The following is a 16,916-nucleotide window of genomic DNA, read 5'->3' as shown; positions in this document are numbered from 1 at the left end:
ATGATGCAAGGAACCAAACACGTTCAAATTTCTCTGCTAGAAAGGAATTCTGATATCATCGTATGATTGGCTCATATCACAATTTACCTTGAATTTATTTTTGCAACATCAAAAACCCCAACTTGTACCCACTATAACACATTTATCATAAACTTTTTCTTATGCCATAAAAAATGTCAAACTTATATCTATATGACACATTTACCTTCCATCATAATTTCATTAAATGATTTTCAGTCAAAACAATATTATTTTTATTTCACTTAAGCCATGTGGGTACCATGTCAACATTGTTTGCTTTTTGGTGTCCATATAGGTAGATTTTAAACAATTGTCGTTGATAGAACTTTGACAAAGGGTGAATGTGTTACACAGGTACAAATTCGGGATTTTTTGTATCACAGAAAATTTTTTATGATATATGTGAATTTAGGGTTTTTAGTATTTAAGCGGTGAAAGAATTCGAACTCCCTTTTAGTCTAGAAAGGAGTGTGTCTGTTTGGCATTTTGCTCATGCAAGCTGTTGAATTACAAAGGTGAATGCCGCAAGCCAGTTCCCACCAAGAGCCTTCCCCGATCAAAACCCACACACTCGGAGAAAACCCTTAAGCAACTCCGGCGACGGCTAGGCGGAGAAGAATGTCCGACTATCGGGAAAACATTCCGACTCAAGATCAATGCTTATGGTGCCAAAAGGCCATTTGCAAAGCATTTGACCACCTATCATTCGGCAAATCGTGGGACGAGCAACTTGAGGAGGCACCAAGCAAGATATGATGCAGAGATGTCCCGGGTTGGAAGGAGCTCTTCAAGTACAATGTCGCATACCACAAGCCCATTCAAGTACGACGAGGCGAGGAACCAGCGGGAGTTTGCATTTTATTGTCTTGCTACAGAGCAACCCTTTGGCTTCATCGAAGATCCCCGCTTCGTCCATTGCATGCGGGCAGCACTACAACAAGTACTAGAAATTGCAAGTCAATCTAGAAAGAGCAAAGAGCAGTGTTGGTGAATCTACTGTTGACCAGTAACTTTCGAATCTCTTTAACTTTTGATTTATGGACCCAACCCTATGAATTACTCTTACCGTGTCGTCATTGACCATTATGTTGATGGGGAATGAGAATCCCATCACCGAAGTCTTACACATATGGAATTAATATTTTCACATGATTTCCGAATTCTAATCGTCGAAATGATGAGAGCTACTAAAGAATTTGGCATCTTCGATAAAATCTCTAGCATCACCTTAGATAACACGAGCGTGAATCCTGATCTAGAGTAGAGTCCAATGGCTAAGTCTCGTTTGCAATAGGATTTCCTTCTACGTGCGGTGCGTGGGTGCATTCAAAACAGTTTTCGTCAGTTTAACAATTCTTTGGCCACTATAGACGAGCGTGTTCAACATGTTAAACTAACCCCACTCGAGCGTGAAGTGTTGGAGGAAGTTGAGAAATTCCCTCTAGACGTAAGAATAGGGTGGAATTCAAAGAAGGCATGCGAGAAGATGGGTGTGTTGACGCTTTACTCTACCAATCAGAGCGGGAGTGTTGGGTCTTTCACCGTTGGCACAATGGATTGCCGAAGTCTCTAGGACTAGTTGCAGGTTTTCAGCGATGTAACCGATACTTTGTCGTCCAGCAATTATGCGTCAAGCGACGATGCTGATCCATTTCTAAGAGTGATGCCAATCGAACTATCGAATAAGGAGAGTGATTACTTGTTCGGTCAAAATAAACAGTGCCGAAAGAATATTCAATTACATAAGCCGTGGAAGTTTTAAGATCATTGTAGTTTAACTTTTAAGACTCAATTAACATTTTCGCGATAAGTTTTCAGACTTAAAAACGCATTAAAATATCCCTCCAAATATAGACCGGCAAAGCAAGTCAGAGCATTAATTTGTTTTGGGATGAATGAAAAATCTCAAACTGATACACCTATAATAAATATACCCCAAACTAATATTTTGACTTCCAAAAATCCCAAACTGGTATTTTTTGGACAAATTTACCCTTCGTTAGTTTTTATTAAATTGGATTAATGTCACAAAAAAGCACAAGGTACACCTATATAAACACAGAGTAAATGATAAACAGAGGGTAAAACCCCCAAACTATTATATCATCAACTGTCACGTGTCATCTAACTCAGTAATTTGGCGATAACTTTCAACGGAAACTAACGGAGGGTAAATTTGTCACAAGTGTACTAGTTTGGGGTTTTTTGTGGTAAAAAAATTGATCACAAGTGTATCAACTTGGAGTTTTTGGTGGGGCTAATTCTAAAAAAAAAAAAACTCCAACTTTATCTTGAATGACAATTTTGGTCCGAACTTTTTTTTGTCTAAATTAAAAGCATCAACTTTTATTTGACCATGTGATGTGAAATTTTCAAATCGTTTGAGTCAGATTTGAACTTCAAATGAAAATTTATGATTTTTTATGAGATAAAAAAAAATTCGGACCAGAATTGTTACTCAATATAAAGTTTATATATATACATTTTTTGGAATTAACCCGTTTAAGTGGTATTAACCATTAGTTATAATAAAATACTGAGAATCACGAAAAGGGCAAAAAGAGAAAAAAACGAACCCTAAGAAAACCACGGACACGCGCAGGCAGCAGTCAGAAAGAGGGAAGAGAAGAGAGAGAGAGAGAGCCAGCGAGCGGCGAGCGAGTGTGGGGGTGGGGGGCACGCACACGCAAGGCTTGGAGCTGCCACGGCGGGGCTTCGGGGGGGTTCGCGTCGCTCTTCTCCGCCCTCTCTCTCCACGCGCCGCCCCCGCCAGATCCGACCTCCCCATGACCCGGGCACCGCCGCCAAACCCTAAATTCCCTTCTCCCTCCCTCCCCCTCCCTCCCTCTCTCTCTCTCCGTCTCTCCATCTCCGCCGCGTCTGAGCTCCGTGCTCCGGCTCCAGCCGATTCCTCTCCCACGATGATCTCCATTTCGCTCTGATCATCGTCGTCATCGGCTCTCGCGGCTCCGGTTCTCTGCATCCCCCCCCCCCCCCCCCCCCCGCCGACCGACCGACCGAAGGATGGCCGCCTCCGCCGATCCTCCCTCCAGCCACCACTTCCCCCGCGGCTCCGACCCCGCCGCGGGCAGCCCCCGGTCGCGCCGCAAGAACCTCCCCTCGCCCCGGTCGCAGGTCGCCCGCCTCGAGCCGGAGGCGCCGTCGCCGTCGCCGTCCCCTCCCCCGCGGTCGCCGGCGGCTGCGGCGTGGGAGCAGGCGCCGTGCTCCCCGCGGAGGTCGGCGCTGCAGCCCGAGGTCGGCTCGGAGGAGAGCTCTGATGGAAGCGGGGGCAATGTCGTCTCGGTCCAGCCGAAGAAGCCGGCGTGGAACAAGCCGTCGAGCGAGGCTGTCGACGCGGGTCCTGTGATGGGAGACGCGGTGTCTTGGCCCGCCTTGTCCGAGTCGGCGAGGGCTTCTCCCAAATCGTTGAGCATAGACCCTCCGTCTTCCAAAGCTGCGTCTGTAGAGTCGGTCCCCAATTCGCAGGTTCGCTTGGAAATTTCCCCGGTTAGTGAGTTTGTTCGTCAGTCTTTTGTTGTAGTAGCAATTGTTTTATTTTGTTTGTCATCTGCGTCGCTGAAAATTTTATGGCTTGGAAATGATGAATAGCATCTCGTTGTTTATATGATTTAGATGTCGAATTCTCAACCTCGGTGGTGTTGTCGTGCTGAGCTTGTCAATCGTGGAAAACGGCTAAGATTAGATATTCTATGTCTCCGTAATGAGTACGAGATTAACCCTCGATCGAGTCGCCTTCTGTCCTTGGTTGCCTCCCAATTGTATACTATAGAACCGATTCGTGAATATAACTCATTGCATGTCTTTGATATGGAAAAGGGGCCTCCGGTGCTGCATTCACCACAGAAGCAAGCTGCCTCCAACAATTTGAATGCTAACTCGACGTCAAATAACTCACCGACTGCTCGTCAAAAATTGAACAGGCGCGGTGGTGGTGCAAACAGCAACTTTCCAAATGCATATGGGCAGGGTGGTTTTGCTCACCATCCCATACCACCGCCTCCGCCTCCGCCATTACCGCATTTCCCAGTATTCCATCCAAACCCTTATGGAACTTTTATACGACCAATTGCCAATACGACTGTCAGGGATCCCACATACAAGGGCAATAACTGGGACGTAAGACCAGCGAGAGGTTTTGTTTCTCCAGCGCATGTTATGACCGATCATCGTAACTCTTCTCGGAGGGGAAATTCTGGACCTCATCATCGTGGAGACGGTTCACCTCGTAACAGTAATAATAATGGCACCAGGCGCGATAAGGACCGTGGAAATTTCTCGGGTGCTAGAGATCTTAATGTGCAGCCTCATAGAGCAAATCCTAGAGGCTTTGTGCGGTCTTCGCCTCCACTACCTACCTCCCCTCCATTTGTTGGTCCACCGCCCATGAGACCTCTTGTACCTATGAATTTTTCTGGTAAGCAGAGCCTTATGTTGAATTCATGGTCTTATCATGTGGTTTCTTGACTAATGTGGCTCTTCCTTTCAGATATAACTCCTCAATTCTATATTCCTGCTTTGCCTATGGAACCATATAGTGGTGGGCCATTTTTTCCTCCTCCACCATCCACTCCAATGTTTATGCCTGTTTCAGACCCTTCTCTTCCCAGTCACATTGTCCATCAGATAGAATATTATTTCAGGTTTCTCAGTGGACTTCTAATATCCTTAATCAAGTGATTACTAATTTCCTGGTCATCTTACTTTCTTGACCAACACTGTACAATGCATTTGTTTCAGTGATGATAACTTGGTTAAGGATGAGTTTTTGAAAGCAAAAATGGATACTGAAGGATGGGTTCCCATCTCTTTAATAGCATCTTTTCCTCGAGTAAGTTTCTCTAATCTAATTTGACCATCATATACATGTTTTAAGTTCTCGTATTGATGCTATGTTATCTGAAACAGTTTTCATGGACAGTAGCTGATGACATACTGTTCGAAATGATATTGTTCTATGATCATAGTACGACCAATCCCATCCAATGGAGCAACATGACTAACACTCACCATTTTCTGTAATTTCAGCACCGGAATATGAGTTGATTACTTTTTCACCTTTACTGAATTAATATGCCTGCCATATATAAAATATGATGTGCGATGAACATTATGATGGCTTGAGATTTTGGCATGATATGGTTGATAAAAGGAATCAAATTTTAGAAGTCTCACGCATAGATTTCATTCATGTTTAGATCTTGAGAAATCATAATATTTGGAGCGAGGATGACTTGGATAATGATCACGTTAAGATGTAAATGGTGTAAGTGTGCCCACAGAAGGAATTATGTTGTAAAGCTGGTTCAATAGGACTCATATCTTGAGGTGTAAAGGAAGCAATGATAAGCTTGAGGATCACGTCACACCAAAAGGGGAAGAACATGTTGAATGTTCTGGGAATATTTGCTCGCACGCCTATCTTTTTATATGCTGCTTGGGGTTAAACAGTCATGGAGATATTTGTGTGTGGTGTCAAACAATTCCATCATATAGGAAGTATCTAATAAAGAGGATGTTGCAGCATACTGAATTCCCTTATAGTGAGCCTAACTTAGTTGAGTACTTTGAAGAGAATTTACGACAAACAATAATTCAAAACAAGTAAGTTCCTCCTGACATCACACCTAAAGCTTCTTGAGCATCACAAAGTACGATTTCTTAAGCAGCATACTTAAGAGAAAATTTTTATAGCTCAATTCCAAAGCAAAGACTCGCTACGTTCAGTAAATTATCAACTCAATGTAGAATAATATTTATAGGCTCTTCCAGAAATTATACTTCTAGTTGTTGACATAGGAAATCTCTAAACAAGAAATATGAATTTTATAGGAAGCCTCTGAAGATGAACCACCATGTCTTACTTAGTTTTCAAAGTTTACATCTTACTCTTATGTAAGATCACTAATTTAACTCGAGCAGTATCGTAGTCCTCTCTGGACACATCAAAGTTGTGGGCCAATACAAAAGTCCATTTTCACCAAAACTCGCCATTAATGAAAATACCACCATAAATGTCTACTTGTTCAATCTTGTCGGCTACATCAAGGGGTAGATGCTTTCTTTAGGCAGTTGATAATTTATGAAGCCAGTGAACTCTCTCTCTCTCACACACACACACACACACACACACATTCATACAGCATGTTACCTCAATGGATCATTTGCGCCTTGGTCTTTCCCAATCGGATCATCAATGTATGACTGATTGCCTTTCTGTTTGCTTTCTTTCCCATGGCTCCAGCTCCCCTGAATCTCTTGGTTTCCTTGTTTACTTCTCTGAGTATCCGACCTTATTGCATTAGATCAAGATCGCTCTGTGGCTGTCTTTGCAGGTTATGAGCCTCACTACCAACATCCATCTTATATTAGAATCCTTGAGAGATTCAACGGTTGTGGAAGTCCAGGTATTTTTTACATTATTAGTTGTAAGTCTATTATGTGTTAATATATTTGATCAGGCTAGGATGATTATCTGGTGCTGTTTAGATCATCTTTTTGAGGCTTGTTGTTGAAGAATTGTTGAAGAAGTATTTGGTAGATATTTACATGCTGTTTGTGCAAATACTGTCTGTTTCCATAGGGGCAAAATGGCTAAACCAACAATGTTTGCTGTTAAATGTAATTGCAGGACGATAAAGTGAGGAGGCGGAATGAATGGGCTAAATGGATATATCGTGGCTCGCTGGCCTCCAGATCATCAAGTTACGATGAACTTGCTACTTCTTTCGAAAAGATGACAGCTGAGGAAGTCCCTGCCAACCAAAATGATATGACTGGTGAGGCAGACGTGCACCGTGATGCTGTTTCAAGATATTCACCAAAGTCTACTGACCAGGTCCAGCATCCCGACACCGTTGGTATTGACTATTGACACCACCTGCTGAAGCATAAATCCATTATTCTGTGGAACCACGAAATTTGAAGTAAGTTTAATCCCCAGAGGAAGAAAGGGGGAATTCAGTTTGGAAGTATTGAGATGTAAAGATAAAGAGGCCGATGCTGTAAAAGGTGGGTTAGCACCTGACTTTTTGGCTTTCCCTCGGTGAGGCCGATATTGGCTTTCAGTTGTTTCGATGATGGAGACAGTGAAAGCAAAATAAGAGATGCGTATGTTGCTAAAGATTCAGACAGTGTAAACAAGGAATAGCTCATACGATTCCCTGGGGTTTTGTACTATTGGTTTGTCGGCTTGTATAGTTTCGTCAATACGTTGAATGTTGTTTTACCTCGTGTCTCTGGGGTCATCGGAATTTGGGGAGCAACTGGAGGTTCTTTCCAGTGGTACACGTTTGTTTGTGAATCAATAATAACTCCCGTCTAGGAGTGAACAAATGATGTTGCGGTTCATCTCAGCTGCATGGACTTTGGAGAAGAGATGAATCTTTTATGCTTTGTATTCCTTGGCCCATTTTGTTGCGGGAATCGCCCCTTTCAAACTCTTAGATATTCTTGATGGAGTTGCATTAGTTATGAGGTGTTGGACACATAGATATTACATCCTAGACAATAGTATCTTCCTTCAGATTGACGGTGCCCTGCGTATAGTTGATGTCGTGATCATCCATCTTTCACAGTCGAGGTATGTCATTGGATTTGTTTGGTCGACAGAGTTTCTAACTTCGCTCGTTTTGGAAAATCTCTGGCTTTCTTTTGTGGTTTGGTTTTGTGGTTTAGACATTATGCAGTGGCCGTTCCGCGCGTTTCTTCTTCCACCTCTCCTCCGCCCGGAATGTCCTTTACATAGCGAAATTCTTACCAGGTACCATTTTACTCTCTTGTAGCCTGCGCGGTGAACTTGTGTAGCGTTCACCCAAGAAGCACCAAGACGAGGCACGGTTCAGCCTTGACGTCACAGAATGAAGTTTTGAGCTCGTCGGCCCCTTTCGCCATGTTTTCTGTAAAGATAACGTGTGACTAGTTGTGCGCGAGACTCGTCTTGTGCGAGGGGAGATGCACCATATCTTAATGGGTTTGGCTTGGATTTTCAGCTCACCTCGCACTCAGCAGAGGAAACGCCCAATTCTGAAGTGACGCCTCTCCCATCAGTCTTCAGATTCCACTGCTTATTTTCACTGGTCACCGTTGAAGATTGAAGGGACTCCCTTCCTAGGCCTGCAAAAGAGCGACTCATCTTTTTCAGAGAATATCTGTCGATAGTGCCTTATCCCTCAGAATACAGCGCCTCTAGTAGTACTCAGAAATTATACAAACTCTCTCTCTCTCTCTCTCTCTCTCTCACGGGTCCTGAATTGTACGTAACCAAACACTCCAAAGGACTGCTCCCCGGACCCCAGCTCGCATGGCTCTCTCCAATCGACACGTCCTCGGTATCTCGCATCCATTGTCCATCCCTTCCCGTTAGTCTCCCTCGTTATGATTGACCAACGTCCTTTGGTCCTCTTGGCAAGTGGAGATATAAAGCCCGGGGAGGACGTGAGCTTTTCTGTGCCTCCGAAGACAAAAGTTACGAGAGGCTTGCTCCGGTACACACTGGGTCACGTCACCATCACATCCCAAGAATTTGCCGAGCGTCCGTGGTACCAACTGATGAGCGTCACGACCAGAACATTAGTTCACTGGCGACTTTCTTAATCGCATGGCGGGGCGAGGTACGGTTCAAGTGCGTGTTAGCGCGCGAGGTGGGGCTGGGGGGGCCTCATGTGCATGCACTCCCTAGCCAGACAAAGCTAAAAACCGGAACACGACAAGAACCAGGTAGACTTCAGTGGGCGTGAGCACGGTCCAGAGAAGAACTGAGAATCGAACTGGACCGATGGGTCCAGTTCAATTCTCGGTTCTAGAGAGGAAGGTTCCGATTTCCGGTTCCATTTTTTTTGGAACCGGAACCAGAACTTGGAACCGAAATCGAGAACTAGAATTGAAATCGGGAACCGGGAACCCTAAATCTAAAATTCCTAATTTACTTATTACTCCTCACTCCTCACTTCTTGGCTCTCAAATTCTTATCTACATATGCATGCTCATTACTTTACTTGACTTGTCATGTAGAACATTTCCTAAAATTTATTTAGACCTTTGATATATTGCGGTTTTGGAGTACCCACCATTCGCATGCTCATTACTTTGCTTAATTTGCTATGTTTGGGTATTCATTGTCATGTATCTATGCCAAGTTTTTGTTCTTTAGTGAGGTCGATTGTTTTCGTCATTCACTCTTTCATGAAATATCTTAAGCTTGATGATTGCATAGTTAGAACCATGGCGATAATAGATGAAAAAAAAAAGATGTAGCTACAGTTACAAATAATCGATACGTGACACTTCAATTTTAAAATTAAAACTATTATTAAGTTGTCAACTATGATTGTTGTTTCTTTTGATTTTAGGTGGTTAGAATTTGGAACAAATTTTCATGGATGTTTGAGGACCAAAAGCTCATCTTTCTTTCCTTTTTCCCGCTTCCCGTTTTGTTTGTAGTCCTAGATATGGATATTGTCTTGATCGACATGCTAATCGCTTGTGATTTATGTTGCATATCAATTCACGCAATAACTTTTTATTTTAATTATATATATTTAAACCATAATGCTAGGAAAATTAGTATTTTGTATTCTCTTTAGTGAATAATAAGATTATTCGGTATTATTGCGTTCATTTTCGTTTTGTTTAACAAAAAATGATTAAAAAAAAAAAAGAAAACCTGTTGGACTCTGGAACCTGTGACAGGGTAGATTCTAGATTTCAGGTTTTGACGGATAAGTTTTAAGTTTCAAAAAATAAAAAATCTGTACCTGAGAATAGATTTCAGGTTTTACCTTAAACCTGTAAAAAACCTGGAACCACTAACCCTAGACTTCACATAAACCCCCCCACAGCCACCCCCTCTCCATCTTCTCCGTCTCAGGAGCCTCTCCCGCTCCCGCGCTTGACTTCTTCATCTCCTCCCTCCAACCGTGTCCACCATGTGGTCTGCACCATGCCTGAACAAGAACACCAGCGCCAGCAACAGCAACGCTGACAACAGCAACGGGGTTTCCTCATCGTCTCCTCTGCCTTTCTCGCCGCTCTCTCCCCTCCCCACCACCTCATCGACCTCGATCAAGTCCATGGAGGACATCTGGAAGGACATCAACCTCGCCTTCCTCAAAGACCCCCCCGAACACCGCCGGTCTGCCGCCCCCGCCGCCATCTCCACCTCCATCGATGGCGTCGGCTTCCAGGGCGCCGTTCTCACCAACTTCTTGGCTGGGCCGGCAAGAGATTACTCGCCGCGAGGATCCGGTTTTGGCTCTGACGTTGGGGCTACCAGGTTGAGCCTGAACTGCTCGGAGCCTGATGCTGAAGGTGTTGCTGCTGCAGGACAAGTTCAAGTGCCGTGTGGTCGCGGGGGCGGCGTTGGCGCTGATTCGCCTCCTTTGGTTCCAGGGTTTTCTCCTTTCTGTGGGAAGAGGAGCTCCGACAATGGTGGCGGCAATGATCGGTGCGATCGCAAATTCAAGCGCTTGGTCAAGAACAGAGAGTCCGCTGCCCGTTCCAGAGCCCGAAGACAGGTCTCTGAACTCCTTGCGTGAACTCAGTTTACTAAATGAAGCCAATCAAGTTCGTAACATGTTAAAACTACAAAGAACATGACGTCCTAGAGTATGATTCATTCTGTAGGATACTTTATCGTGAGGGGTGTGTGTGTGGAGCTATGAGTTTTGGAAGCAGTAACGTTTCATAACATATGTTCACGTGTGTTGAGTCATGACTTTGTTGTCCTATTAGGGTTGTAAATTTGTTCTTTCTGGAAATTTCATGTTTCAGGCGTATACAACCGGGCTGGAGATTGAGATCGCCCGTTTACAGAAAGAGAATGCTAAGCTCAGAAGACAGCAAGAAAAGGTGCTTCCTTTTGTACACCGAATAACTCTGCTGTTGGCTGAATGTTGAGTTCTCTTTTTGTGTTTCCCTATCTTAGTTTTGTTTGCGCCAGATTACTAAGTTTCCTTATCTGGGTCACTAGAATCACGACAGCCCCATGCCCATTAATAGCCAGACAGTCCTGACCTCTGATTTCTCTGATAATGCCACTCATACGACATGTTTGCAGCGATCATCTACAGAAAGATGTGTGGCAAACGCCTCTTGGTTTTCACGGTCATGTTGTCAACCAGTTAAAACTTGCCTGACTAATCTTTGTGCAGGCACTGAGCATTTCTCTGTCATTATCGTTTTTTACTATCATTGTCGTCGTGATTACCATAACTTTGTTGGCGTGCATCTGTTGTGTTACAGCTTCGCTTGGTACCTCGTACTGAGATTCCAAAGAAGAAGACACTCCAGAGAACCTTTACATCCCCATTTTAAGGAGACATGGCGGTCTCTCTCTCTCTCTCTCTCTCTCTCTCTCTCATACACACGCACTACTACTTTCATTTTGACTCTCACCGAACCGAATATCTCCAGTTAGAGAGAGAGAGAGAGAGAGAGAGAGAGAGAGAGAGAAGGCGAAGGTTTGAATGGATCTTTTTCCTCATGGACACATCCCAATCAAGTGGCTGCAGAAAAGAGAAGGTACAAGGTTCTGGATAACCGAGAAATGCAGGGGACCCATGAAGTCTGTTTCTTTTCTTTAACAAAACAGAAAACAAAGTATCTGTTCCTTGTCTCTTTTTTGTTTTGTCCTTGCGCGCGAGATGCCGATGGTGTGGGAGGAGGAAGAATTGTTAATTGACTGATAAATAAAAAAATTCAGATGCTTAGGTTATGCTAGCTTATTTATATGTGTTTTATTTTCGTGATCCCGAGCGCGAGACTCGGAAAAGGAGCGAGTATTAACTCCCGGGCTCGAGGTCGACGGAGATAGTGTGCTATAGCGACTGGAGGGCATGCCGAAAGAAAAGGTTCAGACGGCCTCTCCTTTCGTGAAATCAGACATACAAGTATCATCATATGCGCGTGTAGGACACAATGTGTCAAGTTGTCAACTTGCTTATGTAATCGATTTTATATGTGTTGTCGACATTGAAAGAATATGGTCTTGTACCTACATGTGGACATTATTTGGTCCACCAATAATAATTGTCACCTCATCTTTTTTCCAACCTCTTAGCTTTCTTATCCTTAGGGTTATCATCCCCTACTTCGTTTTTTTTGGTTTAATTTTCTTTCAGAATATAAAAGATCAGGATCTCTCATGGTCATGGACTTGTTGCCCATGGTCTTATAATAAACCAAATGCAATAAGCAACATCTTTGCTTTTCTGTAGGAATTCACAATATTATTTTATTGGTTAATACAAGGAAAAACTTCAAACTAGTACACCTATGATAAATTTACCCTCCTTAGTTTCTGTTAAATTTTGCCGTTAAATTGCTGAGTTGGATGACACGTGACTGTTGACGAGTGTACTAGTTTGAGGGTTTACCCCTTTGTTTGTCACATGTTTGTCAATTTGCGATTTTTCGTAGTATTAATCCAATTTAATGAAGAGTAAATTTTTCACAAGTGTACAAGTTTAGGGTTTTTTGTAGTCAAAAAATTAATTTGAGGTAAATTTATTACATGTGTACCAATTTGAAGTTTTTCGTGATTAATAAATTAGTTCGAGTTAAATTTGTCATAAATATAGCGATTTAGAGTTTTTGGTAATATTAATTCTTATTTTATTTAAGAAACACCAAATGTAATCACGTACGGAAGTTTTATGTATTGTGAAAATTTCAACTCTTAAAATCATTTCAAAAGTGCATGAGCCGCCGGATTTGAAAAGCAAAGTGGAAAAATTATATTGGACGGGCCCTAATGATGACGGGACAAACCTATTGTGTAGACCAAATGCGTGGCACAAATTCCTTTTCTAGAGTCACCTAGTCCTCCAAATTATCATGTTGCGGATGTCCTAGAGGGGTGTCTATAGTCTCTCACCATGCGCCAACGTGCTGTCTCTTCAACTGCAAACACGTGTCCCCCTCGTTTAACTTTTTATCACACCCAACCACTATCCAAAACCCTAACATGAATATTGACTAGAAATTATCAATTGAATCGATTACAATTTTATTAATTTAATTTTAAATTTTTTTAATTTTATCAATTAAATTCAAAATATTTTCACATTTTATCAATTGAGTCCATCCGGTTAATATTGACTAGAAAATAATGACGTGGATGCCATCCGTCTTACGTGGTATGGCCGACTGATGTAAATTTTTAATAATATCTTAATATCTTTTTTGAATTTTTTATTAATTTTTTTCCTTTTCCTTTTTTACTTTTTTTTTCTTTTTTAATTGTTAAGGCCGACAGGGGGTCGTCGACTGAGGCCTGGCGACTCCTACCGGCCACTGGGAGAGGGCCGCAAGCCTCGATGGTAGCGGGCGAGGGTCGCTGCCCTCGCATGCGGCCAACAAGCCCTTGTCTGCCACAGTGAAGGTTGCAAGACTCGCCCAGTCGTAAACAAGGGCTGCGACCCTCGCCCAGTGGCCTGCAAGGGCTCGCGGCTCTTGCCGGCCGCGTGCGAGGGTAGAGAGCCCTTGCTTAGCTGCTCGCGACGGATGAGAGCTCACAGGTCCTCGCCCAATGGCTGGCGAGGGTCGCCGGGCCTCTGCCGGTAGCCGGGCGGCCCATTGCCAGACTTAACAATAAAAAAAAGAAAATAAAAAGGAAAAAGAAAATAAACAAAATAAACAAAATTAATAAGCAATTTGAATAAATATTAATCTATTGTTAAAAATTGTACATATGTCAGCAATTTTCAACTAAAATTGGCTTGACAGATTCAATTGGCAATACATGAAAAGTTTAGGGTCTAATTAGCAAAATTAAAAAGTTTATGACTGAATTGGTAAAAATGCAATAGGTTTAGGATTTCCTCTAATGGTTCACAATCCCTTGCCAGCCCCATCGAGTAGCCATGTTGGAGTTCACTCTCTCTTTCTCCCCTACAACCCACATGTCATCGGGCCTCGACGACACTAGCATCAAGCTTATCGCCTATGGCGGAGCATAGCGTTGTGTTGTGTGCCTTGACCCCGCCTTGTCACTGTTATGAACCTCCAGATTCAAAGGTAACACCCAGGCCTTAATGATGACAAAGGCCAGATCGTGGCTTAGGGGATAGTAAGGGGAAAATTACTAAAAAAGTCATCAACCTATTGCAATTGCGCCAATTCAATCATAAATCTCTTTTTTTCGCCAATTGAGTCCCAAACCTTTTACATTTGTGGCAATTCAGTCTATTAAGCCAATTTTGACAGGAAACCGCTGACATGGACGCCAACCGTCCTACGTGACATGACCGTGCTCATGTGAACAACTTTTAATAATATTTTAATATTTTTTGAATTATTTATTTATTTTTTCTTTCTTTTCCTCTATTTCTTCCCGTTGCTGGCAGTTGACCTCGCCCATAGATGGCATATTGTTCTTATAAAGGTTATATATGGGAAAACAAGGTACAGGGTGAGGGTCACATTACTTCATAAAAGTATTATCTTACATGAACTTCATACATCATGTGGGATCACGATAGGCTTGATTATTCTCGTTGCATACTATACCCTCTAAAGTCAGCATAAGTATCGGATGGAACTAGATACCAATTAGTTCCGATTGATCCTTTTAAGGTACACCACTCAAATTTGTTTCAGTTGAAATTACGTAGACAGGACTTTTTAAAAGCAATGGTATCTTCGAATTTAATAAACCGATGCTTATCATATGTTTTTTTTTTTTTTGTAACAGAAGATCCGCCGTCATTTCTCGGGGACGAGCCCCCATAGGTAATCGGAGCGTCTATACCTTGGGGGAGACTAGCCCAGCAACCCACCGCCAAGGCCCCCTACTTAAATTACGGAACCGAGCGGGGATTCCAACCCAGAACCTCTCTGAGGGAAGGAAAGCGCTCACCAACTCGGCCATGCGCAGGTGGGTGATGCTTATCATATGTTGTAGCCTATACAAAGCGATAATCACGATGTTAAGTTAGGAGATGACATGTTGGTGGGACAAAATTATAGTTTTGTCTTATATAATCATGTCCATACTTAACATCCACTTAGTGCAATGCTTTTGCTCGACTCCCATGCTACGTTTCCTTCCAACGAGAGACTCTTCTTTTCAACAGTCGTTCTAAAGCCCGGTGAACGTCGCTCGATTGATTCTCGAGAAGCAAAAGCTCGAAATGCGGCGGACATGGCTATCCAAATCGGTCGATTCTCAATTCGTATGTCTTTCCGAATCTGTTTACTACAAAGGATCCATGCTCTAGCAACGAGCCGGAGAATTCGTCGCCGAAGCCTCTAGCGACGCAGCTTTACGTTGTCAACCTTCGTTGTAATGTCCCCGTCGCTAGAGGTTGCAGTGACGGAAATTGTCGTTTTCTTCACTATGTTGCCACGAAAAACTGTGTTGCTAGAGGGTATTTTTTCATTTTTCTAAAAGGTAGCAACGAAACAATACATATCTCATCTCAAAGCCTTTTACGATTGCCTTTTTTCTTATTGACGCTATAGGTAAACCATCATCACTACAAACTTGACTTACAAACTAAACTTTGTAATGTGAAATACAAAATTTGCAAGCCCACTTTTTAAAATGCTATGCCGTCAACGAAATGGAAGTCACCCGTTCGAATCTCGCCAATTACTATGCATTAGAGTCATCTGTACAGGTTAAATTTCTGAGCTTAACCCGTTGACGGGATTTACAGGGTATTTCGTAGGCTCATAGATAACTTGGCCTCCATGTTATGAAAAAAAATGTATTAATGATGTAATGACGAGGTGGTATGAGGCCCCTTAAGACAGCGTGATCTAGGCCGAATTTCCTCCGTCAATCTCCACTAGGCCTGCCTTTGTTCTTTTGTATATTTAATGTGGGTGGGTCCCACTCCTAACTGCTTTTGATTCCTCGGATGAGATGAACAAACTTAGATATAGGCTCCGTTTGGTTCGGCTCTGGGAAAAGTCTTTAGGGAAATGCAAAGGCTTATGAACTAAAAGGATTTTTAAAATCCAAGTAGTGTTTAATAAAGTGTATTTTAAAAACGCATTGGGAAGCAACTATGACCAAAATGCCATTTGGTAAAAACTGCACTTTGTAAATGACTTTTGCTAATTTTTTTTTTAAAAAATCTCAAATTATTTGCCAGCGGAATTTAACCGCCGACTAGCCAAATCGGCCGCCGGTCAACCACGCCTGAAGTCACCAGACCCAAGCCTTGCTTGAGGTCGCGTGACCTCAAGCGAGGGTTGCAATGGCTTGTCCTTGGCTTGTCAGCCGTTCACTGGTAGTTGAGGCCCTCGCCGGCAAGTTAGGGTTTTTGAGGACATTTCCAGAATTATGAAAGTTGAGCGAGGGGAAAAAAGTATATTTGCATTATGCTACTTTCCAAAGTACCTCTACACCTACCTTGGGCTAAAGGCTTTTAGAGGCGTTTGGAAATGCAATTGCATTTCCCTAAATTGAGAAAAAAAAAAAAGAACCAAATGCCATTTACATTTAGCAAAGGGACTTTAGAGCGACAAAGCTCATTTGAAATGGTGCACCAAACGGAGCCATAAATGATGAACCCCACGAAAGTACGATGCAGCAATGGCCACGTAGCTTGAATTAACCTGTACAGAGTAGGGGTGATCGATTTCAGGGTGAGTAGGTTCCAGATCTGGATTCTAGAACCTATTTTGTTAGAATTGATGCTCAGTTTTTAGAACCTAGAACCTACTATATTTGCCCTAGAACCGACATTGGAACCTACCCTATTGTTCCGGTCCGGTACTAAAGTTTACCCTAGAACCTATTTTTCTTTTGTTCTTTTTTTTTTGGTTTCATTGTTATAGCGAAATACTATGAGCAACAAAACGATTCAAAATAAAAGAAGAACGAGGGCCAGCGAGCAAAGGCGAGTCAGGAGCGAGCGATGGTTGCA

General features: G+C 42.8%; 2 protein-coding genes across 3 annotated transcripts; both read left to right on the top strand.

Annotated features, from left to right (window-relative positions):
• Positions 1-2,663: 2,663 nt before the first annotated feature.
• Positions 2,664-7,438, top strand: LOC115669931 (la-related protein 1C-like). 2 transcript variants are annotated; one of them, XM_056321224.1, is made up of 6 exons: positions 2,664-3,507; positions 3,859-4,456; positions 4,529-4,682; positions 4,780-4,870; positions 6,375-6,446; positions 6,671-7,438. In XM_056321224.1, exons 1-6 carry the CDS (start codon positions 3,046-3,048, stop codon positions 6,911-6,913), a joined length of 1,620 nt encoding a protein of 539 aa, XP_056177199.1. In that variant the 5' UTR covers positions 2,664-3,045; the 3' UTR covers positions 6,914-7,438. The 2 variants fall into 2 exon arrangements, with proteins under 2 accessions (XP_056177199.1, XP_030446975.2); XM_030591115.2 differs by having other exon boundaries at positions 2,665-3,528.
• Positions 7,439-9,854: 2,416 nt separating this feature from the next.
• LOC115669862 (protein FD-like) lies at positions 9,855-11,456 on the top strand. The gene is made up of 3 exons (XM_030591004.2): positions 9,855-10,553; positions 10,810-10,887; positions 11,281-11,456. Exons 1-3 carry the CDS (start codon positions 9,966-9,968, stop codon positions 11,350-11,352), a joined length of 738 nt encoding a protein of 245 aa, XP_030446864.1. The 5' UTR covers positions 9,855-9,965; the 3' UTR covers positions 11,353-11,456.
• The last annotated feature ends 5,460 nt before the right edge of the window (positions 11,457-16,916 follow it).

The sequence above is a fragment of the Syzygium oleosum genome, unplaced genomic scaffold, assembly GCF_021117445.2.
Source record: "Syzygium oleosum isolate NSW1041296 unplaced genomic scaffold, Sole_v2.1 Sole_v2.22, whole genome shotgun sequence".
NCBI classification, from domain to species: Eukaryota; Viridiplantae; Streptophyta; class Magnoliopsida; order Myrtales; family Myrtaceae; genus Syzygium; species Syzygium oleosum.
Note: the sequence above shows the minus strand (reverse complement) of the source record. Positions and strands in the feature narration are given on the sequence as shown.

What these genes read in the sequence shown, in the direction of transcription:
- LOC115669931 (XM_030591115.2), top strand. Translation starts at nt 3,046, where the DNA reads ATGGCCGCCTCCGCCGATCCTCCCTCCAGCCACCACTTCCCCCGCGGC. An exon ending in TTCGCTTGGAAATTTCCCCG is followed by an intron (nt 3,529 to 3,858) that starts GTTAGTGAGTTT and finishes GATATGGAAAAG; the next exon opens with GGGCCTCCGGTGCTGCATTC. An exon ending in TGTACCTATGAATTTTTCTG is followed by an intron (nt 4,457 to 4,528) that starts GTAAGCAGAGCC and finishes TCTTCCTTTCAG; the next exon opens with ATATAACTCCTCAATTCTAT.
- LOC115669862 (XM_030591004.2), top strand. Translation starts at nt 9,966, where the DNA reads ATGTGGTCTGCACCATGCCTGAACAAGAACACCAGCGCCAGCAACAGC. An exon ending in GTTCCAGAGCCCGAAGACAG is followed by an intron (nt 10,554 to 10,809) that starts GTCTCTGAACTC and finishes TTCATGTTTCAG; the next exon opens with GCGTATACAACCGGGCTGGA. An exon ending in TCAGAAGACAGCAAGAAAAG is followed by an intron (nt 10,888 to 11,280) that starts GTGCTTCCTTTT and finishes GTTGTGTTACAG; the next exon opens with CTTCGCTTGGTACCTCGTAC.